The sequence below is a fragment of the Monodon monoceros genome, unplaced genomic scaffold (genome assembly GCF_005190385.1).
Source record: "Monodon monoceros isolate NGI ecotype Baffin Bay Population unplaced genomic scaffold, NGI_Narwhal_1 Super_Scaffold_6, whole genome shotgun sequence".
Taxonomy (NCBI): Eukaryota; Metazoa; Chordata; class Mammalia; order Artiodactyla; family Monodontidae; genus Monodon; species Monodon monoceros.
This window is the reverse complement of record NW_021703783.1, coordinates 42,639,913-42,665,273: the sequence shown is the minus strand read 5'-3', so window position 1 is coordinate 42,665,273 and position 25,361 is coordinate 42,639,913. Positions and strand designations below refer to the sequence as shown.

The window sequence follows — 25,361 nt, the reverse complement described above, 5'->3', positions numbered from 1 at the left end:
CTGCCTCCCAAAGATTTTGACCATTTTATAAATTCACCTCTGTTAACAGTGGCCCAGAAACTTCTCTGTGCTAAAAGCATGGGAAGTCTAAAGGCAGTCATTCCCTGGGAAATGGATCCCGTTTTGTTTTGCTACCCCTACCCTGTTCATGAGGCCTCATTCAATAAGGCAACCCCCCCGTAAGGCTGTCCTGTATCCCATGTCCCAGACAGGTCAAGTGTCTGCGGAAAGTAAGCCTGTTTTCCCCTTCAGGTCTTCAGTCAGTTACTTGCCACTACTGTCCCTCAGTCGCCTTTTTTGTAAAATGGGGTTTTAGTTTTGTCCTTTTATTTTAATACTGGTAAATACTTGCATTCAAGCAGGGGAGGGAAGGCAGGGGTCTGGCCCCCTGCACCATTCCTTTACTGCTGTGGGGCTTGCCCCCGGAGCAGACCCTCCTCTTTGCGCCCCATGAGCTTCTTTGCTTGTAGTATCTCAGATTTTACATGTTCCATGTCGTGCCACGTAACCCACTTCAAGATACCGTTTGGAGGGTGGGGGAGATCTGCTTCCCAACGTGACTGGGCTGTGGGGTTCTGACTACCTTGCTCACAGGTTCATGGTTTGATAAACTTGTTGTATTCAAAAACTTGAGGGGCTTCCCTGGTGGCGCAGTGGTTAAGAATCCGCCTGCCAGTGCAGGGGCACGGGTTCGAGCCCTGGCCCAGGGAAGATCCCACATGCCGCGGAGCAACTAAGCCCGTGCACCACAACTACTGAGCTTGCGCTCGAGAGCTCGCGGGCCACAACTACTGAGCCCGCGGGCCACAACTACTGAAGCCCACACGCCTAGAGCTCGTGCTCCGCAACAAGAGAAGCCACTGCAGTGAGAAGCCCGCGCACAGCAACAAAGACCCAACGCAGCCAAAAATAAAAATAAATAAAAAATTTAAAAAAAACAACACTTGAAATGTAGGACGCCATTAAGTGTCTGTTTATATTTTTGGAATATCTGTACTACTTACAATTAACAAATAAAAGTGGGTTTAGGGCTTCCCTGGTGGCGCAGTGGTTAAGAATCCGCCTGCCAATGCAGAGGACACGGGTTCGAGCCCTAGTCCAGGAAGATCCCACATGCCGCGTAACAACTAAGCCCGTGCACCACAACTACTGAGCCTGCGCTCTAGAGCCTGCGAGCCACAACTACTGAAGCCCACGTGCCACAACTACTGAAGCCTGCATGTCTAGAGCCCGTGCTCCACAACAAGAGAAGCCACCGCAATGAGAAGCCTGCACACCACAACAAAGAGTAGCCCCCGCTCACCGCAGCTAGAGAAAGCCCGCGTGCAGCAACGAAGACCCAATGCTGCCAAAAATAAATAAATTTTAAAATAAAAGTGGATTTAAAAAACCCATCCATGAATGGGAAAAAGTAAAAGAGTTGGCTCCAACCCCCCAACCTCCCTTGATGCCCCTCCCCCTTTATCTTAGCTACCCTTCACCCCGAGCCTAGTTAGATGCCCCTTCTTTCTACTTCCTTTTTCATATCTCTTCACCTCAGCATTTTTCATTAGGAATTTTAAACACTGGCTTTCTCATTTCTTCCAATAATCAGAAACTGGTTTTTTGTTTTTAATTTCTGTATTTCCTAGCACTGGGCCTGGCACACTACAGGCCAATGAATAAATATTCATTGAATGAACTGAAGATGATTATGTCAGAGCTCCCAGTACTTATATTGTACCCAGTAAAAGACAAGATCATCTTTTACAAATGGAGAAACTAAGGCAGGAAGGAATGTGCACCAAGAGTAACTTTTGCAGAACAAACGCTAATGAAAAAAATAACTTATGTGAAATAATCTTTCACTCTGACTAATTAAGATTTAACTACAATCTAAAGAGTAGAACAAATGACAGTCTGTAAATCATAACAAATATACATCCTCCAAACATAAGCATCAAGTTTCCAATTTTGTACCACAGAGGATATAGCTTTTCTGATTTAAAAATTCAAAATCCTTCCCCATACACCACAAAACTCTAGCACAACAAGGGACTGGCCTAAAAACCTACTATTCGAGATACCTGAAAGCTTATGAAAAGCTTCGGGTTTAGCTGGCCATGTCACAGCTGGCTAGTACTTTTGCAAAGATTTAACTGGATAGGACCTTTTCAAATCAGAAATAAAAAAAAGAACTTAACATTGCCAAACTCTAACCACCTGGGATGACAAACTTGTTCTTAAATATCTTATACTTTACACAATGCTGTGGGCCTCCCAAGTCACCGGTTCACCCTCCATCCTCGTACAAAAGTAGCAATGTTATAGTGGAAGAAGAATCAGTCCAAAGGTCAAAGTGCTAGATCTCTATGCAAAGAACCTCCCCTTCTACAGGCAGACTTTCTTCACTGCCCAACAAGTTCCTACTATCAGAGAGACCTGGGAAGAAAAAGAGTGAGGAACTTGTTACTGATTATAATTAAAGCTAATTCAAAAAAGCAGGGGTAGGAAATAAAAGGAAGCAAACACCTGGGTAATGTTTAGAAATTCCCTAACACATGTTATCTTTCTCATGACAGCTCAAAAAACTTCAGAGATATAACATTCCTATGAAACAAGGATAAGATTAGCCTACTACATTTGGAAAAGTTAATGCTGGCTCGCATTTATACTAAGTATTAAGACCCAGAACTTTCTTAAAGAAGTAATGGGCAAAGCCATTAATAAGGCAGCCAGGGTAAGCTGGAGTCCCTGAATTAGAGTCCTACCTATAGAAGAATGGATAGGGCAGATAAGGAATAACTACAGAAGGGAAAAACAAACAAACAAAAACAAAAGGAAGGTCACTCTACCCGGTTTCAAACTAAATAAACCCTCTGACCTTAACCAAGCCAAAGGAGAACTGCCTTTTCACAGAACACACCAGAGTATCGTTTTGATATTTCTTTTCCCACAGTTACCCTTGATGCTCATTTTAATCCAAAAACAAAAAGAAAAGCAAGTGACATTTTGTGATACAGCCAGCCTCTAGCCAATTCTCAGTACCGTATTATACTGCTTCGACGTAAATGCTTCCTTTAGGAGCAACTGGAATAATTCAGTGGTTAATTTTGGGATGAGCTGCATGATGGAGAGAGCCTTGTAGTCAGAGACTTGGGTCTGATTCCTGGCTCTGGTACTTATTAGATGGGTTATCTTATTCAAAAAAGTCTTGGGACTTCCCCGGTCGTCCACTGGTTAAGAATCCATCTTGCAGTGCAGAGGACGCTGGTTGGATCCCTGGTGGCAAAACTAAGATCCCACATGCCGGGGGACAACTGAGCCCCTGCGCCACAACTAGAGAGAAGCCCGCGCACTGCAACAAAAGATCCCACATGCTGCAACTAAGACCTGATGCATCCAATAAATAAATAAATATTTTAAAAAGAAAAAGTCTTAATTTCTGAGTCTTAGTTTCCTCATCTTCAAAATGGGATTAGTAATAACTATTCTTTAGGTCTCTGGTAAGAGGGAGAGACAGACTATATAAAGTGGTTGACAAACCATAACAGCTATTATTTCCATGAGCTCCTACTAAATACGGATGCTGTGAAGATATAGGTGAATGTTCTCCTAATTGCAAATGATAAAATTCCCGAATGTGCTTAGTTTTCAAAATTCTTTTTGTACATCTTTTCTGCCTGTGAGGAATACAGAGGCAAGCAATTAAATTAGCTAAAATTTAGGGGGCACCTAACGGCTTATAAAATGTTTAAGGGCTCAGAGTTAAGGACACCTAAGTCTTAAACAGACACCAAATAATTGGCAGAAGTAAAACGAGAACCCAGGCACCCTAGCAGCCCAGGATGACCTTTCCCCCGCCTCATGATCTCACTGAAGTGCCTGGGCGCTGTTTCTGGTCGGGGTAATTTCCTGCCATATGACTCCTCACTCACCAACACCGCGTGCTGGAAACGAGGCATTCGTTGGGCCTCCACGCCGCGCTACAAGGCCGGGTACTGAAGGCCGGTTTTGGACTTCGAATATCGGAGGTCACTAAGAGGCCTCTTGAGCAGGGCTCACTCTTATCCGAGTGTAGAGAGGTACCGCTTTCCCCTCTTTCCGAGAATTCCATCGTTCTGACGCCGCGGCGTCCTCCGCCTTTACAACTGCCCCACCTCAGCTTTCCCGCCCTCGGCGCTTGCACGCACGGCGGGCTGCAGCGGGCCGGAACGCGGAGGAATCCGCCGGATTTTGTGGACGGCCCACCGCCTTGCTTTCATTGGGTAGCCTCGTTTTATCTCCGCCCCTAAGTTTTTTACTTTCTCAATGATTGGGCCTGGGCATTGTCCATCCCAACTCTCAGGCACCGCCCACTTCTCACCAGCCACTAGACACCCTGCGCTCTGTGTTCCCTATCGCGTGCACTCCACATCGACGCCTTGTCTAGGCGGGGATTGGGTGCACCTGGCAGTGTACCGAGCCTTGTAGGGACCGGCCCCTCCTCCTGCTCCAACCCCACCTACCGGGCCTCACCTCTCCACCCCGCAGGTCCGGCACTCCGTTGCTTAGCTCGCCCCACGTGGTCCGCGTTTCCTCCGCCCCTCCCTCCGACCACCGCTCAGAAGCCCTGGCAGCTCTGGCCGAGCGGGCGGCGCGCTGGGGGGATGCGCTCCATCAAGGCTCTGCAGAATGCGCTGAGCGGGGCCGGCAGTTACTGCCGGCGGGGAGGCTGGGGTCACCTGAGCCGGAGCCCCCTCCTTGGCGGGGGCGTCCGGCACCACTTCAGTGAGGCCGCGGCGCAGGGCAGGGAGACGCCACACAGCCACCAGCCGCCACACCAGGATCAGTAAGGCTCGCGGGACAGGGGCAGAGGACAGGCACTCTCACTGTCGTTCCCACTAGCTTCCGAGTCCCCTTCCCCAAGGAGCGCATCGCATCTCCCTTCTCCTCTCCTCGCTTACTGGCCTGCGATGCCTTTTCCTTTAGATTTGGGGCTTTGGGTCCGCCGCGCTCGGGCGGTAACGTGCCGTCCGCCCGGCAAGGCGTTTGGGCAGGTCGGTCCTCGGGATGGTGCCTGTCCAAGGTGCGTACTTAATTGGGAGCGCAGGTGGGTGCGGAGTGTTGCTTGGTGCGCGTGTCTGAGTGCAGGGCCGTGTGCGCACCGCCCATCCTAATCCTCCTTCTCTCCCCTGTCCTCGTGTGTATATCAGGGGATGCGTGGGTATAGAACAGCCTGCCTAGAGTCCCAGTGTTCTTGGGTCTGTGTGTGGTCGATCTGTGTTTCGGCGTGTGTGATGCTCGTGTGTTACTGGTGCGCAGATACTTGCGTATGTGTTGGGTGTGTACGTTATCAGGGCTCCCTAATCTGTAGAATAAGGGTGGTTCTCCGATTGGTTTTTGAAGGAGGAAAATCTTTATAATGGGGGGGGGAGAATCATAAGACGCAGATCTCCCAAACCAGAGCCAGTCAGAGCCGTTTTATGTGCTGCTCAGGCGGCTCCCTGATTTAAGGGGTTCTCTTCCCTTGGGTTCTTACTCTGCCCGAGAGGCTGCACCTCTCTCCCCCACCACCCTGGAACACTTGGTGGCTGAGCTTCTTCGAGACGCAGAAACGGAGCTGAGCAGGAAATTTTGTCCTCCCCAGAAGCCAACATAGACACTATCCAAGTAGTCCCTGCTTTTTTATAGCAGGAACAGGAAATGGACCATCTCCCTTGTCATTGATATCTACTGATGACATTCAGAAAGACATGCACACCATAATTAAAGTAGCCAGACAGACTGCTCTGTCCTCTACCTCACCACCACTGGAGTCCCTGTCCTGGACAGGTAACATCCAATAAGGTATTATCTATTTATTATTAATAAGAATTATTATTATGCTGTACTTTTCCATCAGCCTCTTCTCAAGGAGACACAAAATGTTTAAATTTTAAAGAATAAACCCTCTCTCTCCTGGTCTACTCTCCATCCTGACTTTTCCCAAATAATCACCTTGGGAGAAATGGTGGTGGGTTAGAGAAAAGGCTTAACCTTCCTCACCCTCACACCTTCTGTGGGATGGGGAGCAAGAAGCATCCCTGGTTCCTCCACACACACCCTTCCTTACCCTGTGGTGTCAGGTGATGGAAGTGGTTTGTTTTGTTGTTGCTGTTGTTGTTTTAATTGGCGTATAGTTTATTTACAATTGGAATTGTTTTTAGGAACCTTAATCCTCTTGCCTATTGCTGCCTGTGCTCCCAGGGACTTCTTGGTAAAGGCCTTGGACCAATGCTCCTTTGGGCAGGAGTTGAGGGCATGGAGGGGGATGGGTTCTGGGAGTGTGACACCATGAGGGGAAGTGTTCTTGGTGGATAAGGAGGGCAGCAAAGAGAAAATGCCCTGTTATTTAGGTTACAGTTTTGTTTCTTTAATATTTAACTTTATTTCTAATTATTAAAGAAGAACCAGGTAAATAGAGTATCAAGAAGAAAATCAAGATCCCAATATTAGAGGGAACCATATATCCATATTTAATATCTATCCATGATTTAAACCCATATATATACTCTATATGTATATATAAAATTGAACAAAAATAGGATCATAGTATTCCTATTCTTTGGTAGCCTATATTTCCCATTTATGAACAGCTGTTAATATGATTTAATGTGGGCATGCATGATGTCATCTTAATGGCTGCCATTTTGCCATTTTAAGATTCCATTGTATGAGGTATCACAGTTTATTTAACCAGTCTTCAATTTGGTTACTCCATATTCTTATGCACTTGTTCAATTATTTCTTAAATTCCTAGGAAATTTTGCTCCCCGGAGACATGTCACTGATATTTTGTATAACCTTCTAGAGATATTTTATGCATATATCAGCAAATATATGTTGATATTATTTCCACTTTTTACAAATGGTATCATACTATACATATTATTCTGCACCTTACCCCACCCCCAACATTATCTTGCAGATCAATCCATATCTTGGTCAAAGGGTATGCAATTTTTTTTTAAATGCCTGTGATACATTCAGCCGTGTGGCATTGTTTCCTGTCTTCCTTCATTTTCCAGGCAAGGAGACCTGGCCTCAAAATATTCCTGCGTACTTTCCTTCTTGAGTTATTCCTCAGATAGCTTTTTCCTCCCTTCCTCTGCCACCACATGGATCCTTTCCTCCCTATAGGCACCAGCCTCATTATAACAACTGGATTTCTTCAGAAACAGAAGAACTCCCCCCTCTCCTGGTATTCCTCCTGGCCCAAAACACACACATGCCTAGTCTATGCCAAGTTCCTTGAGAAGCTTTTTATTTTTAAATGCATTGTTTCAATAGATAATATATTCATAATCATATATCAATATATCATATCCATTAGGTAAAATGTACATATTTGTATGATTCAAAATTCAAAATATATAAAAAGATGTATAGTGGGAAGTATCCCTCTTGCTTCTTTTGCCCAGCACCTGCTTCATCTCCCTAGAGGGAGCTAAATCAGTCTTACCGGTTTCTTATATATCCTTCCAGAAATATTTTGTGCCTGAAAAAACATACATATATATGTTCCCTTTTAAGCATAAATAGTACCATATACTATAAACGCTGTTCTACAGCTTTCTTCTTTTAGTTAATATTACATCTTAAAGATCATTCCATGTCAATACTTAAAGCACGCCCTCATTTCTTTTTTCTACATTGCATAATATTCCATCATATGAATATACCCTAATTTACCTAACCAGTTCCCTGTTGATGCACATTTAGGTTGTTTCCAGTGTTACTATTACTAACAATGCAATGAATGACTGTGAATATGTTACCTTGTAGGTACGTGAATACACTTATATGGTAAATACCTGGAAGTCAAATTGTTGGATCTAAGGGTTTTGAAGGGTCTAATCTCATAGTTATCATATTTGGAATGAGCTGATAAAATAATTCCTCTAAATCTGTTAACATATTAATAGAAGAAATCTTGAAGATCAAAAATCTTTAGTACCTGTATTTTTAGGTGCTATAATCCAGTGAGAGAGATACTTTAGGGAACAGGGGTAATCCTAGAAATGTAACTTGGTGATTCTTTATTGAAGATCCATAGTGTGCTAGGGACTTTGCTCAATTCTAGGAAGACAAAGATGTATAAAACACGAAGACATAACAGTGGAGCAAGGGAGATTGTCTTCTGTCAATAAGATGGTATGTTGTGTCATACCAGCAGCATAGGCAAAATCAAGAAGTTTGGGGAAGGCTTTACAGAGTTAGTAACATTTGATCTGGACCTTGAGGGATAAGCAGGACTGTGCAGGTGAAGGAGGAAAAGGTCTTTCCATGCAGAAGTTTCAGTGTAAACAACAAGGGCCAGGAAGCCTGACAGTGCCTAGGCCACCTATTTATTACCTGGCATAACTGGAGTATGGGGGCATAGTGGAGAATAGGAAAGGAATATTGACAGGTTTTAAAGAGCCTTGAATGCCATACCAAGAAATAAGAACTTATTTTGTAGGCACTGGGGAGCTATCAAAGGTTTTTGAGTAGAGAAATGATATTTGAGTTTTAGAAAGATAACTGGCACATTGTGGAAGATGGGTTGCAAGTCAAGAGAGTGTAGGAGCAGATAGGTAACAGACAACAAGGAGCTACTGAGCATCTACTTTGTGAAAGATGGTTTTTCATGGAATGGCATTTAAATTAAACCTCACATCACCCATGTGAAGCAGATGTTAAACCCTCATTTTAGGGATGAGGAAACAGGTTCAGCTTTATTAAATAACCTGACTTACTATCCATATTAAGATCACAGCTATTAAAGGCAAACTCTGGTTCTTTCTACAACACCGTGCTAGCACAGGGGAAGAGAAGAAAAGAGGGTGGATTTGAGAGACATTATGGAGGTAGGTTCATCCAATGTTGATTATGAACGTAAGGTATGGGAATTATCCAAATGATTCCACATTTCCGGCTTGCCCCCCCCCCCCCGGGTAAGTGGTAACACTATTAATCCAAATGGGAATCACAAGAGGAGGAGCAGAGGGAGGGAGGCAAGATGATCTCAGGCTTGGACATGTTGAGTCTGCAGTGCCTATGGGACATCTAGAAATGGAAGTATTTAGAAGGCAACTAGAAATAAATGTCTGAAGTTTAGGAACAAAAGAAAGTTAGAGAATAGGATTTAAGACTTCTCAGGACCGATGTGAAGGTTGGAATTATAGGGGTAGATCAGATGGTTCAGGGAGAAGGTGTAGACTGAGGACACCTACCTGCTGCTAAGCCCTTGTTCTAGGAGGAGGAGCAGGGAGGAGTTCTCAGGTTCCTGTCCTCCTACCCTGTCTCTGCCCCCAAACAGTGATTTGTCAGAGAGTGGCATGCTGTCCCGTCTGGGTGATCTGCTCTTCTACACTATTGCTGAGGGACAGGAACGGATCCCTATCCACAAGTTCACTACTGTAAGTTCCTCTCTACCTGCTCAGAACACTGATCTCTTAGGATCTCTGGAAACTGGGGAAAGGAAGGTAGGACAAGTACAGGGCAGCTAATGGGTTGCTTCATGAGGATGAAGAATAGCTGATGATAGCAGATACCTAGGCTGATGAGGCAATCCCATCCCTGCCCCAGGTGGGATGATTCAACCCTCTGACTCAGCCCATCTTTTTGGTTTGCGACTTTGACCCAAGGGGTTCAGAAACCAGCTGCCTTGATGAAAAAGGGCAGGAAACCCCTATTAGCTTTCAAAACTGTTATATTCCATCCTTTCTTGGTCTGCAAACCCATTTCTTCCACCTGTTGTAGTAGTTGGGGTTGAGTTAATTGTTATCCATTGGGAAAAATGATTAGGATTAGATTATTGTCCTTGTAGCTGACCTTACCAGGCTCCTTTCCCCTGAAGGCACTGAAGGCCACTGGACTGCAGACGTCAGATCCCCGGCTCCGGGACTGCATGAGCCAGATGCGCCGCATGGTTCGAGAGACCAGCAGTGGTGGCCTCTTGGACCGAGATCTCTTCCGAAAGTGAGGGCCCCGGAAACAAGGGCACTGCTCTCAAAGCAGTTCTTTGGACACAGACTTTGACAGCAGGAAGGGATACTGGGGATTGGATAATTCAACCCCTCAACTTTATTACTTATTTATTACACAAGTAACACATATATATGCCTATACGTATTGTAAAAGTTCAAGCAACAGAGAAATACATGTTCTCCTTTCCCTCTCTCCCCTATCCCTGTCCCTTTTCCCAGAAGTAAACGTTGTTAACAGATTAGTAGATATCTTCTAGATAATGTCCTAAGCATTTACATATATATATAGGAATATATGTAAACATACTTGTATAATTTAAGATTTAAAATATAAAGATGACCTACCATACATATTATTCAGGTATTTTTTCTCCTATCCCAAGACACTGTGTCTTGGAATATCTTTCCATATCATTACAACCCCTCATTTTAGAGGCATAGAAACTTAAGATCCAGAAAGATCAAGTGATATGCCAAAGGTTACACAGCTGTTGGTCCCAAACCCAATGATCACTCACACTTTCTTTGTTCCCAACTTCCATGGCTCCAGAGTGAGTCACAGCTGCATCTCTCCAGCCCCCTAACCCAATCGTGTCTGGGATCCAGGTGTGTGAGCAGGAACATTGTGCTCCTGACCCAGGCATTCCGAAAGAAGTTCGTCATTCCTGATTTTGAGGAGTTCACGAGCCATGTGGACCGCATCTTTGAGGATGCCAAAGAGCTCACTGGAGGCAAAGTGAGGGCCAGGGGACTGAGGGATGGGCAAGGGCTCTGGACCAGATATACCTTGCTTCTCAGAGATTTCCTGGGGCTGGGAATCCAGTGGATGAGTGATGAGAAGCAGAACCTCTAAAAATGGGGACAAGGGCTTTATGTATTTTACCTGTGATTTCTAGAGCAGGTGAGGGAATCTGAAGTTTTTATGGAGACAGCTGACGTAAGGATTCAATAGAACTTTGAAAGAGACCTACAGGGTAATTAAGCCTAAGAGCAGAAAAGGGAAGCTGACCCCAGAATTCTCTTTATACCTTCTATGGGCTTTACTGCCATCTCTATAGGAGTGGGGCTGCAGAAATATAAGGCCTTCTAGGACTTAAGGCTTGGGTGTCTCTAGGAACAACAGGCAGGAGGGAACCCTGTGTGTTTTGCAGAAGACAGAATTTTAGCTTTTATCTAAAAGATTCTCCTGACCTGAACCTCAGCTCTGTTCCCCCTCTCCACATCCATGTCTTCATCCTGTCCCTGTTTTCTCTACCCACTCATACCCAGGTGGCGGCCTACATCCCTCAGCTGGCCAAGTCAAATCCAGATCTGTGGGGCGTCTCCCTGTGCACTGTGGATGGTCAGCGGTGAGATGCTGGGTGAGGAAGGGGAGGCAGGGCACACGGGCAGAGCATAGTCCGACCCCTTTCATGGCACCTGCTTGCCTCCAGGCACTCCGTGGGCCACACAAAGATCCCCTTCTGCCTGCAGTCCTGTGTGAAGCCCCTCACCTATGCCATCTCCATAAGCACCCTAGGCACTGACTACGTGCACAAGTTCGTGGGCAAGGAGCCCAGCGGCCTGCGCTACAATAAGCTCTCCCTCAATGAGGAAGGTGAGCACTCCCTGGGCTCAGACCAGACTCACAGATGCCCCCTTCTTACCCTACCCTCCTCCCAAGGGTGTGTGTTTCTCTGCCCTTCCTGATCAGCTCTGTCACTCCATCCTCCCCAGCAAAGAGATCTTTCCCATTTACCCTACAGAGTGGGCAGGCGGTAAAGGTTTTGCTCAGTGGCTGGTAAGACTCTGGGTGGTTTGTATTTCCCCAGGAATCCCCCATAACCCCATGGTCAATGCTGGTGCCATTGTTGTGAGCTCCCTGATCAAGGTCAGTGCCACCCTAGCCTTCTGGAAGGTACTGTTCTCTAAACCCCCTTGTTCCTATATCCCTCGTATCTGCCTGTCTCTCCAGGGAGATTGGTGGGGACTTGATTCCTTTGAGGGTGCCCAGGAGGCAGTGAAGACACAGCAGGGACTCACAAATTATGCTGAGGATGTTAGTAAATGGAACTGTATCCCAGCTCCTACCCATGAGTCTGGAGCCCAGAGCTTCCTGGCTCTGAGGGAAGTGAGCAGGTCCTGACCCCAGCCTAGCACGAAGGACCAAATGCCACACACAGGGGGAGGACAGCTCTGTTAGGTACTGATTGGCCACTTGTGGGTGAGGGACACATGGAAAGAAGGGTGAATGGCCAGAACAGGGCAGCTATTCACGTCACCTGGAGCTGTGAGTTGGCCTTGAGCAAGGGTGTCTGGCCAGCCTGTCAGCTGTAGGTCTCTCAGGGCTTGAGCAAGAACCTGAGAGCAGTGTGGGCAGCAACAATCCAGAGCCAATCACAGCCCTTCCTGGGGAAGGTGGTGTTAGGAACCCTCCCCCCAGGGACCCAAGTGTCAGAGTCCCTGTGGTGTTGACACTATAGCTGACGAGTACAGGAAGCAATTGTGGGGTGGGGGGAGGGGGATGGACCAGGCTCAGGCTCTCCCCTTGCTCCGGGATAGCTCTATCTACAGCCCTGTATCTGGGGCCTGCCTCATCCCATTCCCATCTAAACAGGCCCTACTGACTTGACTCTTAGCTAAAATCTTTAGCTTTATTTGTTATCAATATAATTGAATATTATAATGTATGCAACACACACCGTCCTCCCATTCCCATCACTCACTCCAGTCTTGGAAATGGCCATGGGAGTCAGGGGTAGGATAGAGGAAGCCTCCAGCCTGGGGTGTAAGGAATGAGGATGGGGACCAGGAATAGGGGTGGGGCTTGGGAACAGGATTGGAATCAGGAAAATGAAAGTGGGAGTCAGGGATGAGGGTTGGCATTGAGAATGGAAATGAGAGTGAGACTCAGGGATGGGTGAGACTCATAGCTGGGGTGAGCTTATCTGTACTCATTACCTGATAATAAAATCTAAATGATTTGGTTTTTAAGATCACTAGGTATGCATGGATATAAAAAAATCTCAGTTGTTAAAAAAAAAAAATTGTAAAATGCAACACACACCCAGTAGCAAAACCGGTCTAACACTTTATCTCCACTACATCCTTCTGACCCTCCCTGTCATCCTCCTAGGCTTAGAATACTGATATCTCTTTTTGTCTCCTTGCAGATGGACTGTAACAAAGCAGAGAAGTTTGATTTTGTAAGTTCCCTCACTGCTCAGCCCCTGGCTGCTTTTCTCCATGGCATGTTGTCCATTCCAGCTGCCCCAGTGCCTGGCTCTAACCCCACTTTGATGGTGCACCAGCCCATACTAGAAGCCTTATTTCCAGAGGTGTAGGAATCTGCTGGCGTGAGGGAAGAAAGCCTCCTGAAGTCCCTGCTGGGATAAGGACTGAGGAGTGCAGAAGGGTTAATCAGCCTATGTGTTTACTAGGGGTCCTTACGCATGGGGTGCCTCCCATGCCCCTTTTTCTCTTCCAGGTCTTGCAGTATCTGAATAAAATGGCTGGGAATGAATACATGGGTTTCAGCAATGCCACGTAAGGCCCTGTTCACAGGATTGGCTGAATGTGTGTGTGGATGTGTGTTTGAGTGTGTGTGTGTGTGTGTGTGTATACGTATGTGGGGGGCGGGGAATGGAGGAGGAGGATAGAATCTTAGGAAGAAGAAATCCCAGGGGAACCTTGGCCTTTCAGCTTCCTCTGAGCCCCTTCATGGACATTTGTTTGCTTTGTAAAAGGATTTGTTCCATTTCTATTTGGTACTTAATGAGAAAGACAGTGTGAGAGTTTGCACCTGGGCCCTCTCTTGCCAAGTCTCTCAAAGCCAAAAACCTCATTTTCCTAGACTAGATGACTAGATCATTTGGGGTTTGGTTTTGTTTTTCACACTTTACAATAAAGCTGGACCCAGTGCTTTCTCAGGTTCAGAAGTTTTCTCCAGTGTAAGTGTGAGAATTAATAAAGGGGCTGATTTAGTTTGACATGTGTGATCTAGTTCTGTCTCTCTCAGGGAAGGTATTTTTCCCCCTTCTCCTCACACCCATCCCTCAAATGTCAAGTACTAAATTGGGTGTTTGCTTCAGATTCCAGTCAGAGAAGGAAACAGGGGATCGGAATTATGCCATCGGCTATTATCTAAAGGAAAAGAAGGTAACTGGGAGAGGCCGGCAAAGTCCCTGGGAATTCTGTGGCTGGTGGAAGGGCGATGGGGGCTGGGGACTTCGGCTGAGGTCCTGGCAGTGTGACAGGGGCTGCTGATGGCCTGAGAAACGCTCTCCCCTCTTCTTCCTTGCAGTGCTTTCCTAAAGGGGTGGACATGATGGCTGCCCTGGATCTCTACTTCCAGGTAAGCAGATGCCGCCATTCAGCCCAGCGCCAAGGGAACGGGACACACTGCCTTCCTTGCTCTGACCCACAAGAGGGATACTCATCTCCAGTGGTTCTGGCATCCTTCAGAAACACCAGGGGAACTTACTGAAGGATCAGGATGTCAAGAACATTGCTCTACACCTCAGAGCACAGCATTCAGGTCCACACCGGACCCTCACCTCTGCCTCGTCTCCACAGCTGTGCTCCGTGGAGGTGACCTGTGAATCAGGCAGTGTCATGGCAGCCACCCTGGCCAATGGCGGGATCTGCCCCATCACAGGCGAGAGCGTGCTGAGCGCTGAAGCAGTGCGCAACACCCTCAGCCTCATGCACTCCTGCGGCATGTATGACCTCTCGGGCCAGTTTGCTTTCCATGTGAGTGCTTCTGGCCCTGCCATCCATTTGCCATGAGCCCAGAGCCAAGAAAAGGGGACACCGAGTCTCTGAAGGTGGAGAGGTGGACACCTGTTCCTACCTCTCACTCACTAACTTCCAGCCGGGCAATTAGGCCAAGAATCCTTAGGGGAGTTTGTCAAACACAGTAAGTCCCTCAAACACATAAACACATGACAGTGCAACTTCAGAACCACTCCTCTGCTGCCCCTCACATGGCTGGTGATTCTCTTCCAGGTCTCATACAGGATGTCACTTCCAAAGAGAGGCTTTTCTGACCACCCTCTCTCCACTGGGCTCTCCCTCCCACATCATTCTGTATCACAGCACCCTCCTCTTTTTCTAACATCATAAGTTATGATTATTTTTGTCTATTTGTTTACCTATTTATTGTCTCTGTCCTACCACCAGAATGTAAGTTAACTGAGAGACCTTGTCCTAGTCCTAGCACATCATCAGGCACAGAGTAGATACTCAGTAAATATTTCCTTACTGAAGCCATAAATTTAAGAGGGTGCAGGGGAGGACAGGAGTAAGAAAAGCTAATTAACAAGCCAATAGGTTGAGATGGCTGTGGCCTTGCCCATGAAGTCATTTGGGATAGACTAACTTGTTAACACAGACTTGGGGCACCTCTTGCTCATCCACAATTCCAACTTTGTCCCCAAGGTGGGCCTGCCAGCCAAGTCAGCTGTGTCAGGAGCCATCCTCCTGGTGGTGCCCAATATCATGGGAATGATGTGTCTATCACCTCCCCTGGACAAGCTGGGGAACAGCTATAGGGGTGTCAGCTTCTGCCAAGTAAGTCACTTTGCATATAGTACTTAATATTTTTGAATGAGAAAATAAAGCAATTTTGAGCTCCTACTAAGTGCAGGGAGGAAGTAAACAATCTTTTTGCCTTACAATCCTAGAAGTTGGTATCTCTCTTCAATTTCCACAACTATGACAACCTGAGGCACTGCGCTCGGAAATTAGACCCACGGCGTGAAGGAGGAGAGGTTCGGGTAAGGAAAACCCCAGGTGGCTTGTAAGACTATTTCAGAAGAGAATATTCCGTAACACTTCAGTAAAACCCTTGGCTAAGCATCCATGGGGGAGGGTGACAGGGTAGAGCTGGGCATGGGTGGGTTCAAAGTCACAGTTAATCTCAGGTGGGTATGATTTGTTTTCCAGAACAAAACTGTGGTGAACCTGTTATTTGCTGCCTATAGTGGAGATGTCTCAGCTCTTCGAAGGTACTTCTACTCTGACCAAATAAACACAATAAAATACTCCTGGTCAGAGATCTCATTAGCCGTCAACATAGCAATATAGTTAAGTGCTTCAGCCTTAGAGTCAGACTGAATGGTCAGAGACTACATTTAAATGAGTTTTTTTAAAAAAGTACAGTGACTGCCATGTGATAAGAACTTAATTAATGGTAGCCACTGTTATGATTAACCTGGGTGTTAAAAGCAGAGTCCTAGGAGGCTGGTAAGGACCCTGCCTCAAATGGATTACCAACATCAACAAATATGTACTGGGCACCTACTACAGGTAGGCAGTGATGTTTCTGGAACCATCACACTCCCATCTCTCTGACCTAGGAGTAACAGTCTCATCTGGATAGAGAACACAGACTGTACACAATCTACAGATCTTGGTATAAGCTCTGTTTTGCTTTTTCTGGAACTCATCCAGTCTGACCCCACTTCAGAAAGGATACCAGTGATTCTAGGCTGATGTGGGTAACTCCAGCTACTTTCCACTCCTCTCAGGTTTGCCTTGTCAGCCATGGACATGGAACAGAAAGACTATGACTCCCGCACAGCCCTGCATGTTGCTGCAGCTGAAGGTATCTGAAGGTTAAATAAGAGAGGAAGCAGATCCTAAGACCTTTCTTTTCTACCAAGAGTACCCCCCATTGTATGTGCCCTCAAGGTTACAAGGGCAGCAACTAGTTTTGTCCAGCTGTGCTTCAGTTTGCAGGCTCTTATTGGGTGCTGCAGGGAGCGAAAATGGGAAGAGGCCTTTCCCCCCTCCCCTTTTAGTTCAGACTCCAGCTGCCAAGGGTCTGTACTAATGTTAACACCAAAAGGGTCAAGATCTATACCCTCTCATTTTCCTTCTGCCTATATTCCTAGGACACACTGAAGTTGTTAAATTCCTTATTGAGGCTTGCAAAGTGAATCCTTTTGTCAAGGACAGGTGAGTAGGATTAAGCTGAAAGTGGGGGGAAGGGAGGTGGGCAGCAGCTTCTCCACCACGGCCCTCCAGCCACCACAGTTATGTATATAACCAGGGCACTCTTGATGTCTTCTTTGCCTGATCATGGTCTTTGTTCCTCCTCTCAGGTGGGGCAACATCCCCCTGGATGATGCTGTGCAGTTCAACCACCTGGAGGTGGTTAAACTGCTCCAAGGTTACCAGGACTCATACACACCATCTGAGACTCAGGCTGAAGCAACAGCTGAGGCCCTGTCCAAAGAGAACTTAGAGAGCATGGTGTGAGCATGGGGCATGCACAGTCCCTGCATAAGAGAAGCACGAGCTGGCCACACACTTAACATATAACCAGCAAACATGCTACAGAGGGCCACACTGCTTCAATGGTGGTGGGGAGAGGGCCGGGGGGGGCAGTACTTTCAGTGAGAGTCAAAATACCCCATTCCCTTGGCAGACAGAGTATAGAGAAGTGCCTTTGTGGACTCCTGCAGTAGAGCTATCCATGAAGATTGTGGGCTTCTTTAAGGGACAGCCTAATGGCTTAGCCCACTCCAGATCATCCCAGGTCTTCACGCAGGTCCCCTCTTCCTCTCTCTGAAGAAGCCATTATGAGAGACAGATACTCTGGTACGGGGCTTTAGCCACCACGCACATGTATATATCCACAGAGAAAGAGAGGAGCTATGCACCAGGCTTTAGTCGTCTGGAGAGATCTGCCCCCCTTGGCCAGGAAGTGCTGCTACTGCTAACAGCAATTTTATAGACAGAGGAAGTATTTTGTGCTCAAATAAACTTTAATTACACAAATTATTATTTTTGCTAGACCCAGTCCTTTTCTTTCTCCCCTAGGGCCATCCAGCTGCATCACCATCATAAAGGTAGAGTAAGATGGAACCACAGGGTCATACAGAGCCCAAAGAATACATATTTCACATATATACTCACCCCACTAGGTTTTCTTCAATCCCAAATACTGCTTTAGGTTAAGTGTATTCTGCTCCAAGTGGGAACAAGTGCTTGGGTCTGAACAGGCCCCAAAATGGATTGTGCAAAACTTCAGGCCTCCCTCCTCCCTCTGGAAGTTACAACTATAGCAGAAATGAAGATGGAACTTCTCAAGAATAAAGTTTCTAGTACTAATCCCCACATGTCTCTTCCCCTTTGGTCATGGTTGTAACTGGTTCAATGATTGCAACAGATTGACCAAGTGTCAGAGGTGTGCAAATTAAGGCAGATGGACTCAGGGTGAGGAGAGCTGCAGCTGTCTGGGGCTGAGAGTCTGTAACACTGAGGTATTAGGCAAGGAGGGCTCTGTTCTCATTCTGACACAGTCAATAAAGCACTACCTGAGGGAGCCAGAGCCCAAACTCTGTACGTGCTGTACAGAAAGGGCAAAGTCATTCACTGCACCACTCCTCCAGCCAGAGGTAGAAAGGATTTACTCTGGAGAGATTCGGTAGAGCCCCCAAAACAAACAGGTTACATGTGGGCAAAGGGAAGGAGAAGTAGCACAGTGATGAATAAATTGCAACAAAGCTGAAAAGTAAGACCCTAGGACTGAATACAGTCTGAGAAAGTCCTGGGCACAGGGAGGCAGAGAGACTGAAGGAAGCAAGTCAGAGAAAGTACATTCATGGTAGCCTAGGAAATTGGCAATAGTCTGGGGGAGGGGAGAGGGTAGCTGTATGCCTAGCTTTCACAAGGTAGGGGAGAGGAAGCTGACAGATATTGCACAGAGGACCCATCATTGAATTGTGGGAGCTAGCAGTTGCCTGGGGCACAGTTAAAAGGTTTCAGACACTTGGATCAGGAGGCTGGCCAAGAGCGTGATTAGGGACTCCAGTGATGGACATACTAGAGGCCTTCAGGCACCTCAAGCCCCGAATGGGTCAGCAGCTCTCCATCCCAAAGGGCAAAAGCAGGCACCACTGGACCCCGGAAATCTGTCTGTAGTGTGTGGACCACAGCAACCCGGCTCACATCCACCAGACTCAGCTTCTGGGCCTCATACTCCAGCAGCAGCCCCACCTTCTCTGGCTGCCCAATGCCCTCAATAGGGGCTTTCTCGTTGGCCAACATGGTGTGCCACTTGCGCTGAGCATAGATGAACACCCAGGAACGATCGTCAACACCGATGCAGCTATCCCGGGAAATATCCACGTCTGCCACTCCTATTCGGAATTGCTGGGAGCGCTTCACTGTCACCTCCCAGTAGTGCCTGCCACTGGTAACCGCTGTGTCTGCCAGCACCACTGCCCAATCCCGGAAGCGCTCCACATTCGGGGCCAATTTTGTGGGCTCCAATCCCACCATGCCGTATTTGACACCTGTGTCACCTTTGAAGAGTGCCAGGCTGCTGTGAGCAGTCTTTTCTTCCAGTTTGAAACTGACGCCTGCGGGCAGAGCAAAGAGACTGGATAATGACGTGCGCTAGAACTCTAGAACCAGTGACGTACATATTCCGATCTGAAACAGGCAGTCAAGGGATCACGAGGAAACACGGAAGAGTCGGAACGTCAAGCGGTTAAGACAGTGGGGGCGCTTTAGTATGGGCAGCCCAAGGATCCGAAAAACTCGGACTGGGGAAGCCCTGGAATTTAAAGAAACCAGAGAGTGTCCCAGGTTTGGAATCTCAAGACCAACGCGGTGGGGGAGGGGGAATGAGTCGAAGGGGCTGGAGTTGTTTCTCCGAGCGGGCTCCAGGAATAACAGACGGAAACTATTTTGGAAGTAAAAGAGAGTAAAATGATATAATCCTACCTCTGCGGGCATCTACGGCGGCAACCCCCAGTCGTTTGGCTCCCCAGCGGCTCAGGCAGAGCGAACGACCAAAGGGCAGCGCCATCTTACGCCACGGATGAACAGGGCACGCCCCCCGCCCCGCCCCCCTCCGCTCTGGCTGAGACCCCTCCACCTGCCCGCCTGCTCCCCTGGCACTTTGTGCGCGAGAGGCAGCAGCGCAGTGTGATGACGTAAGAGAGCCAGCGCCCCTCAGGGAGCCGCCATTTTAGTGAATTCTGTTCTGGTTGCATCCGGAACAGTTTATTCAATTTTTCCGCGGAGAGGACTGCTGTTCACGTTTTAACTAAATAGGACGTTTAGAGAGGTGGTGTAACAAGATGGTTAAAGGTATAGATTTCAGAATTAAACAATAATTGTATTATTCGAACCCGGCTCCTCTGTGTGACTGGGCAAATCACTTAACTTCTGTGAGCCTTAATGTTCTTATTTGTAAAACGAAAATGTCTAGCCGTCAGACCGTAGTAAAAATTAAACGAGAGAATTACCTAGGATACATCTTGACAAATAGCAATCACTGGGTAAGTGGCAGTTGTTCTAATAAATAAGTGTTGGTTTTGTGTTTTCAGGACTGGCAATGGAAGGTTTAACTCAATATTTGGTTTTCTCAGGTGGAGGAACCCGAGTTTGCTCAAGATTTCATCTAATGCCTTCTCCCCGAAGGCAGAATCCACTATCACCTATTGGAGAACTCTCAAAATCTCTACTCCATATTTCTCTCCTGAGTTCCAGATCTGTATATCCAAAAGCTTATTGGACATTTCTACCTGAATGTCCCCCAGTCACCTCAAATTTAACATGTCTAAAGCTAATTTCGTTTTTCTACACAGACTGGTGAACTGCAACCCACAACCAGCCCTTTGCCCAGGCCAGAAACCTGGAAGCCCTTCACTTCTTTGTTTCCCTCACTTCACATATCTGATTGTTATTAAATCCCTATCACATTATTTTTCCCCTGGACTGCTGCACTGGCTTTCTAACTGGTCTTACCTTCTCCCCAGTGCTGCTGTGGGAACATTTAGAGAGGTAGCTACCTACCTCATCATTAGGTTGTGAATTTTTTTTTCTTTTTAATAAATTTATTTTGGGCTGTGTTGGGTCTTCGTTGCTGGACGGTTGGGCATTATCTAGTTGTGGTGAATGGGGGCTACTCTTCGTTGCGGTGCGCGGGCTTCTCTTTGCAGTGGCTTCTCTTGTTTCCGAGCAGGCTCATGCGGCATGTGGGATCTTCCCGGACCAGGGCTCGAACCCGTGTCCCCTGCTTTGGCAGGTAGATTCTTAACCACTGCGCCACCATGGAAGTCCACTATTTTTGAATGAATAAATGAAGCAGTTTTGGGACTTCCCTGGTGGTCCAGGGGTTAAGAATCCGCCTTCCAATGCAGGGGACACGGGAGTAATCTTTGGTCAAGGAACTAAGATCCCACATGCCATGCGGCAACTAAGCCCGTGTGCCGCAGCTAGAGAGCCCACATGCCACAACGAAAGATTCCGCAGGCTGCAACTAAGATCCTGCATGCCGCAGCTAAGACCCAATGCAGCCAAATAAATAAATATTTTTAAAATAATTTAAAATTTTTCAAAAGGGAGTTTTGTGCTGATTCTTGCATGCAATAGCTCATTCCTTCCACCAGGGGTCAGCCTGGCCCAGCCTTTTCATCCTACTTAGTATGTGAGAAGAGAGGTTTCTATTCTTTTCAAGCCTGGGAGGAAAGGCGTGAAGGTGACATTTCCTTCAGTAAAGTCCTGCTCTGTCAATACTTTGCATTTTGGTAGTAATGAGAGAAGAGTTCCAGGACTGTTTCTGTAGGATTTCTCCCTCGGTTCCACTTGGTCCTGAGAGCTGAAGCAATCACTGCACATTCCTCACACTGTCACTTAGACACAACTCTATTACTTTATTCCCTGCTCAGGGTATAGTGTCTTACCTGTCATCGCTTGCATTATTTCACTTTAACAGACTGACTATCCATCTGATAAACTCACCCTCATTCTGATGATTTACCTGCCTCGTTGCTAATGAACAAGTAATTAACTCTTTAACATTTCCATGCATAATAATTAGGAAGTGATAGAATTTTACCTGACAGAAGAAAGAGGAAGAGACATTCAAGTTACAGGGAACAGCTTAGACTAAAGCACTGGGTTATGAAGCAGAGTGGGTGTTTGAGGAACAACGAGGAGCACAGTATTGCTGGAGTTTCATGCTAAGGAGATGAGGAGAGCAGTTAGAAAAGTTGAGGCTGGATGATGAAGAGTCATGTATGCCCTGATAAGAATGTCTTTCAGACATTCACGAGCTGTTGAAGGGAACACAGGGAAGTGACAAATTACAGGTACTTTTACAAACGTCAGGCTGGCAGCAACATGGAGAATGAATTGGAGGGGATGAGACTAGAAACTGTTAAGCAGGGTCCAAGGCCACTAGAGTTAGGTGGGACATGGTGTGGGTTCAGCTATCCAAGAGGTAGAACTGATAGAACTTTGGTGACTGTTAGATGGGAGTGAGAGGATGGGGGAAGGAAAATTGATACATAGGTTTCTGACTTAATGAGGGGATACAGAAGGAAAAGCATGTTTGCATGGGGGAAAATAATTAGTTCAGTTTTGGACAGGCTGAATTTGTGGTCAGTGGGACACCCAAGTAGGTAAACCATTCCATAGATATATGGATATAAATTTCAAGGGAGGAGATGACTTAGATGAAGTCATCCAAGGAGAGGATGTAAACTAGAGTAATTAGGGAATAAACTGAAGGTGCAATCCGAGGGAATACCAGTATCTGAGATAACACATATAAAGTGCTTGGAACAGGACCTGACCCATAGTGAGCATTGGTCTGCCTGGCTTGGAGTTGTATCTGACTCCACAGGAAAGAAAGTAGTGAAGGAGGAAAGGACAGGATAGGCCAGTGTATTTACTCTTTATTTCTTGGATTACCCCATTTCTAACATGTGGGGGTCCTGGTCTTTTCCAAGTGCTATGAGTGGGAGAGGGATGATGCACTCAGAGCTTGGTGATTGTTCTGGGCTTTGCCAGGAGTCAGCAGTCAGCAAAGCATAACCAGAGAAAGAGAGAGAAGGGGGGTCATCAGGAGCTAGCCAAAGGGGCTGCTAGCTTGTGCTATGCTGCAGCCTTTGTCCTACTGAAACTGTCCACACAATGGAGTTGGGTTACATGCTGACCTGGCACTCTAAATATGGGGCTGGGATAGAGATTCCACATGGTAGAAGCAGAGATGGATGGTCACCCAGCCCCTCAGGACCATATCACTGTTCAACCACATTGTAATTGTTAGAGAGGGTGGTCAATACTAAATAATCATAAATCATGTTTATATCTGTTTAATTCATGAATCAGTTCATTTATACTTTAAGGCAGCCAACTTGTTTATATTGCTTGGGCATATCTCATCTGATCCTCGTACAATCCTGTATGGTCAGTAAAGTAGATATTTTTATGGAACTCAAACTTGGGTTATTCTTTAGGTCCTGGTGTTACAGGCTGGCTAGGGAGGAGCTTCAGAAAGGTAGTGGGTAATCACATGGGACCCACTGTGGAGAAATGAAGCAAGACCAGTAGCTCTGCCTGAAGATTCCCTAAGCTTTATAGACTCACTTGATCCCTAGTAGTGTGGATTATGCTTCCTATGGCACCTCTATGGGACAGAAATCGGGCCTTCTTTATTGAAGAGGGGAGTAAACTTAGGATCACTAGCTCCAGGAATATAAATAGGTTGAAAGGCTGATGGTTAGTAACCAAGAGTTAACTCAATCAAGTGTAGAGCTAGATGAGACTCCAGGATGTTTACTACCACAAGCCAGTAAGACTTAAAATAACTCTGTAACTACCCCAAGTTTCTTACTTTACAAATCCCTTTTATCCATTTCTGCAGTTCCTAGTGGAAAAAACTTCAAAAATGTTTATATGTTTACTTAAGGTCAGAAGAGAGAAAGGTGGAGAATCTAGAGGTAAACTTCGTTGGCAATCCTTGAAAAGAGCCCCAAATACAAGAATAGAGTAGAGTGGTAGCAAAAAAGTGAACAAACTAGCCAGAAAAGAAGCCAAAGATGAACTAGGGTGTGTCCTGGGTGATCCCGAGTGCTGACCCCAAGAATCCCCTGCACTCCCAGGCAATTCCTCACAGGTGCTTTCCGTTGCCCATTCCAGTGGCCCAAGTGCTCTTTCAGCATTGGTATCTTCTCACTGGTTGACTTTGTTTCTGGTGAGGGATAGGAACGGCCTTACCTCCCCTTCCCCGGAATTCTTTTCATTGTCTTCCAGATCCACACATTAGCTTTCCTCTTTACCTCTCTGGCTCCTGAAACCCAGGTTCATAGAGATGATTAGGGAGTGAAAGAATGAGTCTCTCCTTTCACTGTGAGTACCTCTGGTTGACTGAAGCCATTATAAGCTCCAGCCCCTTACTCAGTGAGGCTGGGGTTGAAGGGCTAAGGAGGAAGAAAAGCTTGGTAGGAGAGAGAAGCGCCGAGGTTGGGGAGAGTGGATGCCTAGGTGTGAGAATGTGTGAGTACAAATGTCGAAGGCTGCCTTGGGAAGGGCAGTGACTGGGGTTAGGGGTGGCAGGTTGAGGGATGAGGCTCCTCTGTATTGGCTGAAGGAAGGAGATGAGGGATGTTCCCTGACACAGGAGCAGAGCTCTCATCTCTCTGGCTGCCTCTTTCTCCAGTACCTGAAACAACTGTTACTCATCTCCCAACTCCACCCACCTAGACCTAGAATAGCAGTCTCCAAACTGGAGCAGGACACCCAACAGAGACTCCAGACCAGGCTGGCAAAATGGTGACCTGGGAGGTCAGATTCCTGGAGAGAGGAGAAACCACCATCTTTTTCTATAGACTCCATCCTTCTCCCATTGAAGCCAAGACATTTCCTCTTCTCTGCCATTAAATTCCAGTCCAGGGACTTCTCTGGTGGTCCAGTGGTAAAGAATCCACCTTCCAATGTGGGGGATGCTTGTTCGATCCCTGGTTGGGAAACTAAGATCCCACATGCCGCAGGGCAACTAAGTCCGTGCCACAACTACTGAGCTCGCAAGCCTCAGCGAGAGAGCCCACGTGCCGCAAACTACAGAGCCCACGGGCCCTGGAGCCCGCATGCCACAACTAGAGAGAAGCCCACGCGACACAACAAAAGATCCCTCATGCTGCAGTGAAGATCCCGCATGCCACAACTAAGACCCAACGCAACCAAGAAAATAAAGGAAATAAAATAAATAAATATAAAAATAATTTGCCTCAGAATTTTAAAAAATAGTAAAACAAAAAATAAATCCCAGTCCAACCAAGGGGGCCTTATTCTCTGATCACTTCCTTATTCTGTCTCTTAGTCCTTCTTCCTTCCTTTCACAACAGGTGGTTGGGGGTCAGTAGGTACAGAATGAAGAGGCTGAGGCCTGGTTGGGAGAGTTTGTTAAAGGGGATGGGGACAGAGAGAGGTTAAGGAGGAGAGGGGTTGGAGAACAGTGGGGAGAAGACAGCATGATCTTGCCGCCTTCCCTTCTCCTTCCTCTCCCCCAAGACCTACAGAGCCAGCGGTTTTGGAGAGAGGTATTGGCTGAAGGCCTGGATACCCTGATCTTTATGGGGTTTGTCCTTAGGGCATCATGCCCCA

At 46.8% G+C, this 25,361-nt stretch overlaps 2 protein-coding genes across 4 annotated transcripts; one reads left to right on the top strand and one right to left on the bottom strand.

Moving 5' to 3' along the window:
* Positions 1–4,601: 4,601 nt before the first annotated feature.
* On the top strand, positions 4,602–18,072 carry GLS2 (glutaminase 2). Of its 3 annotated transcripts, none has more exons than XM_029205655.1 (18): positions 4,602–4,810; positions 9,302–9,401; positions 9,842–9,963; positions 10,578–10,707; positions 11,241–11,320; positions 11,405–11,568; positions 11,783–11,841; positions 13,124–13,156; positions 13,438–13,496; positions 14,042–14,108; positions 14,254–14,304; positions 14,526–14,702; positions 15,390–15,521; positions 15,635–15,727; positions 15,897–15,958; positions 16,481–16,557; positions 16,847–16,910; positions 17,057–17,736. In XM_029205655.1, exons 1-18 carry the CDS (start codon positions 4,629–4,631, stop codon positions 17,211–17,213), a joined length of 1,809 nt encoding a protein of 602 aa, XP_029061488.1. In that variant the 5' UTR covers positions 4,602–4,628; the 3' UTR covers positions 17,214–17,736. The 3 variants fall into 3 exon arrangements, with proteins under 3 accessions (XP_029061488.1, XP_029061489.1, XP_029061487.1); XM_029205656.1 differs by having other exon boundaries at positions 4,602–5,047; XM_029205654.1 differs by lacking the exon at positions 4,602–4,810 and having other exon boundaries at positions 7,413–9,401; positions 14,415–14,702; positions 17,057–18,072.
* On the bottom strand, positions 17,704–19,801 carry SPRYD4 (SPRY domain containing 4). Its single transcript, XM_029205657.1, has 2 exons — positions 19,689–19,801; positions 17,704–19,321 (listed from the first exon to the last, which is right to left on the bottom strand). The coding sequence occupies exons 1-2, from the start codon at positions 19,771–19,773 to the stop codon at positions 18,783–18,785; spliced, it is 624 nt and encodes a 207-aa protein (XP_029061490.1). The 5' UTR covers positions 19,774–19,801; the 3' UTR covers positions 17,704–18,782.
* Positions 19,802–25,361: the final 5,560 nt, after the last annotated feature.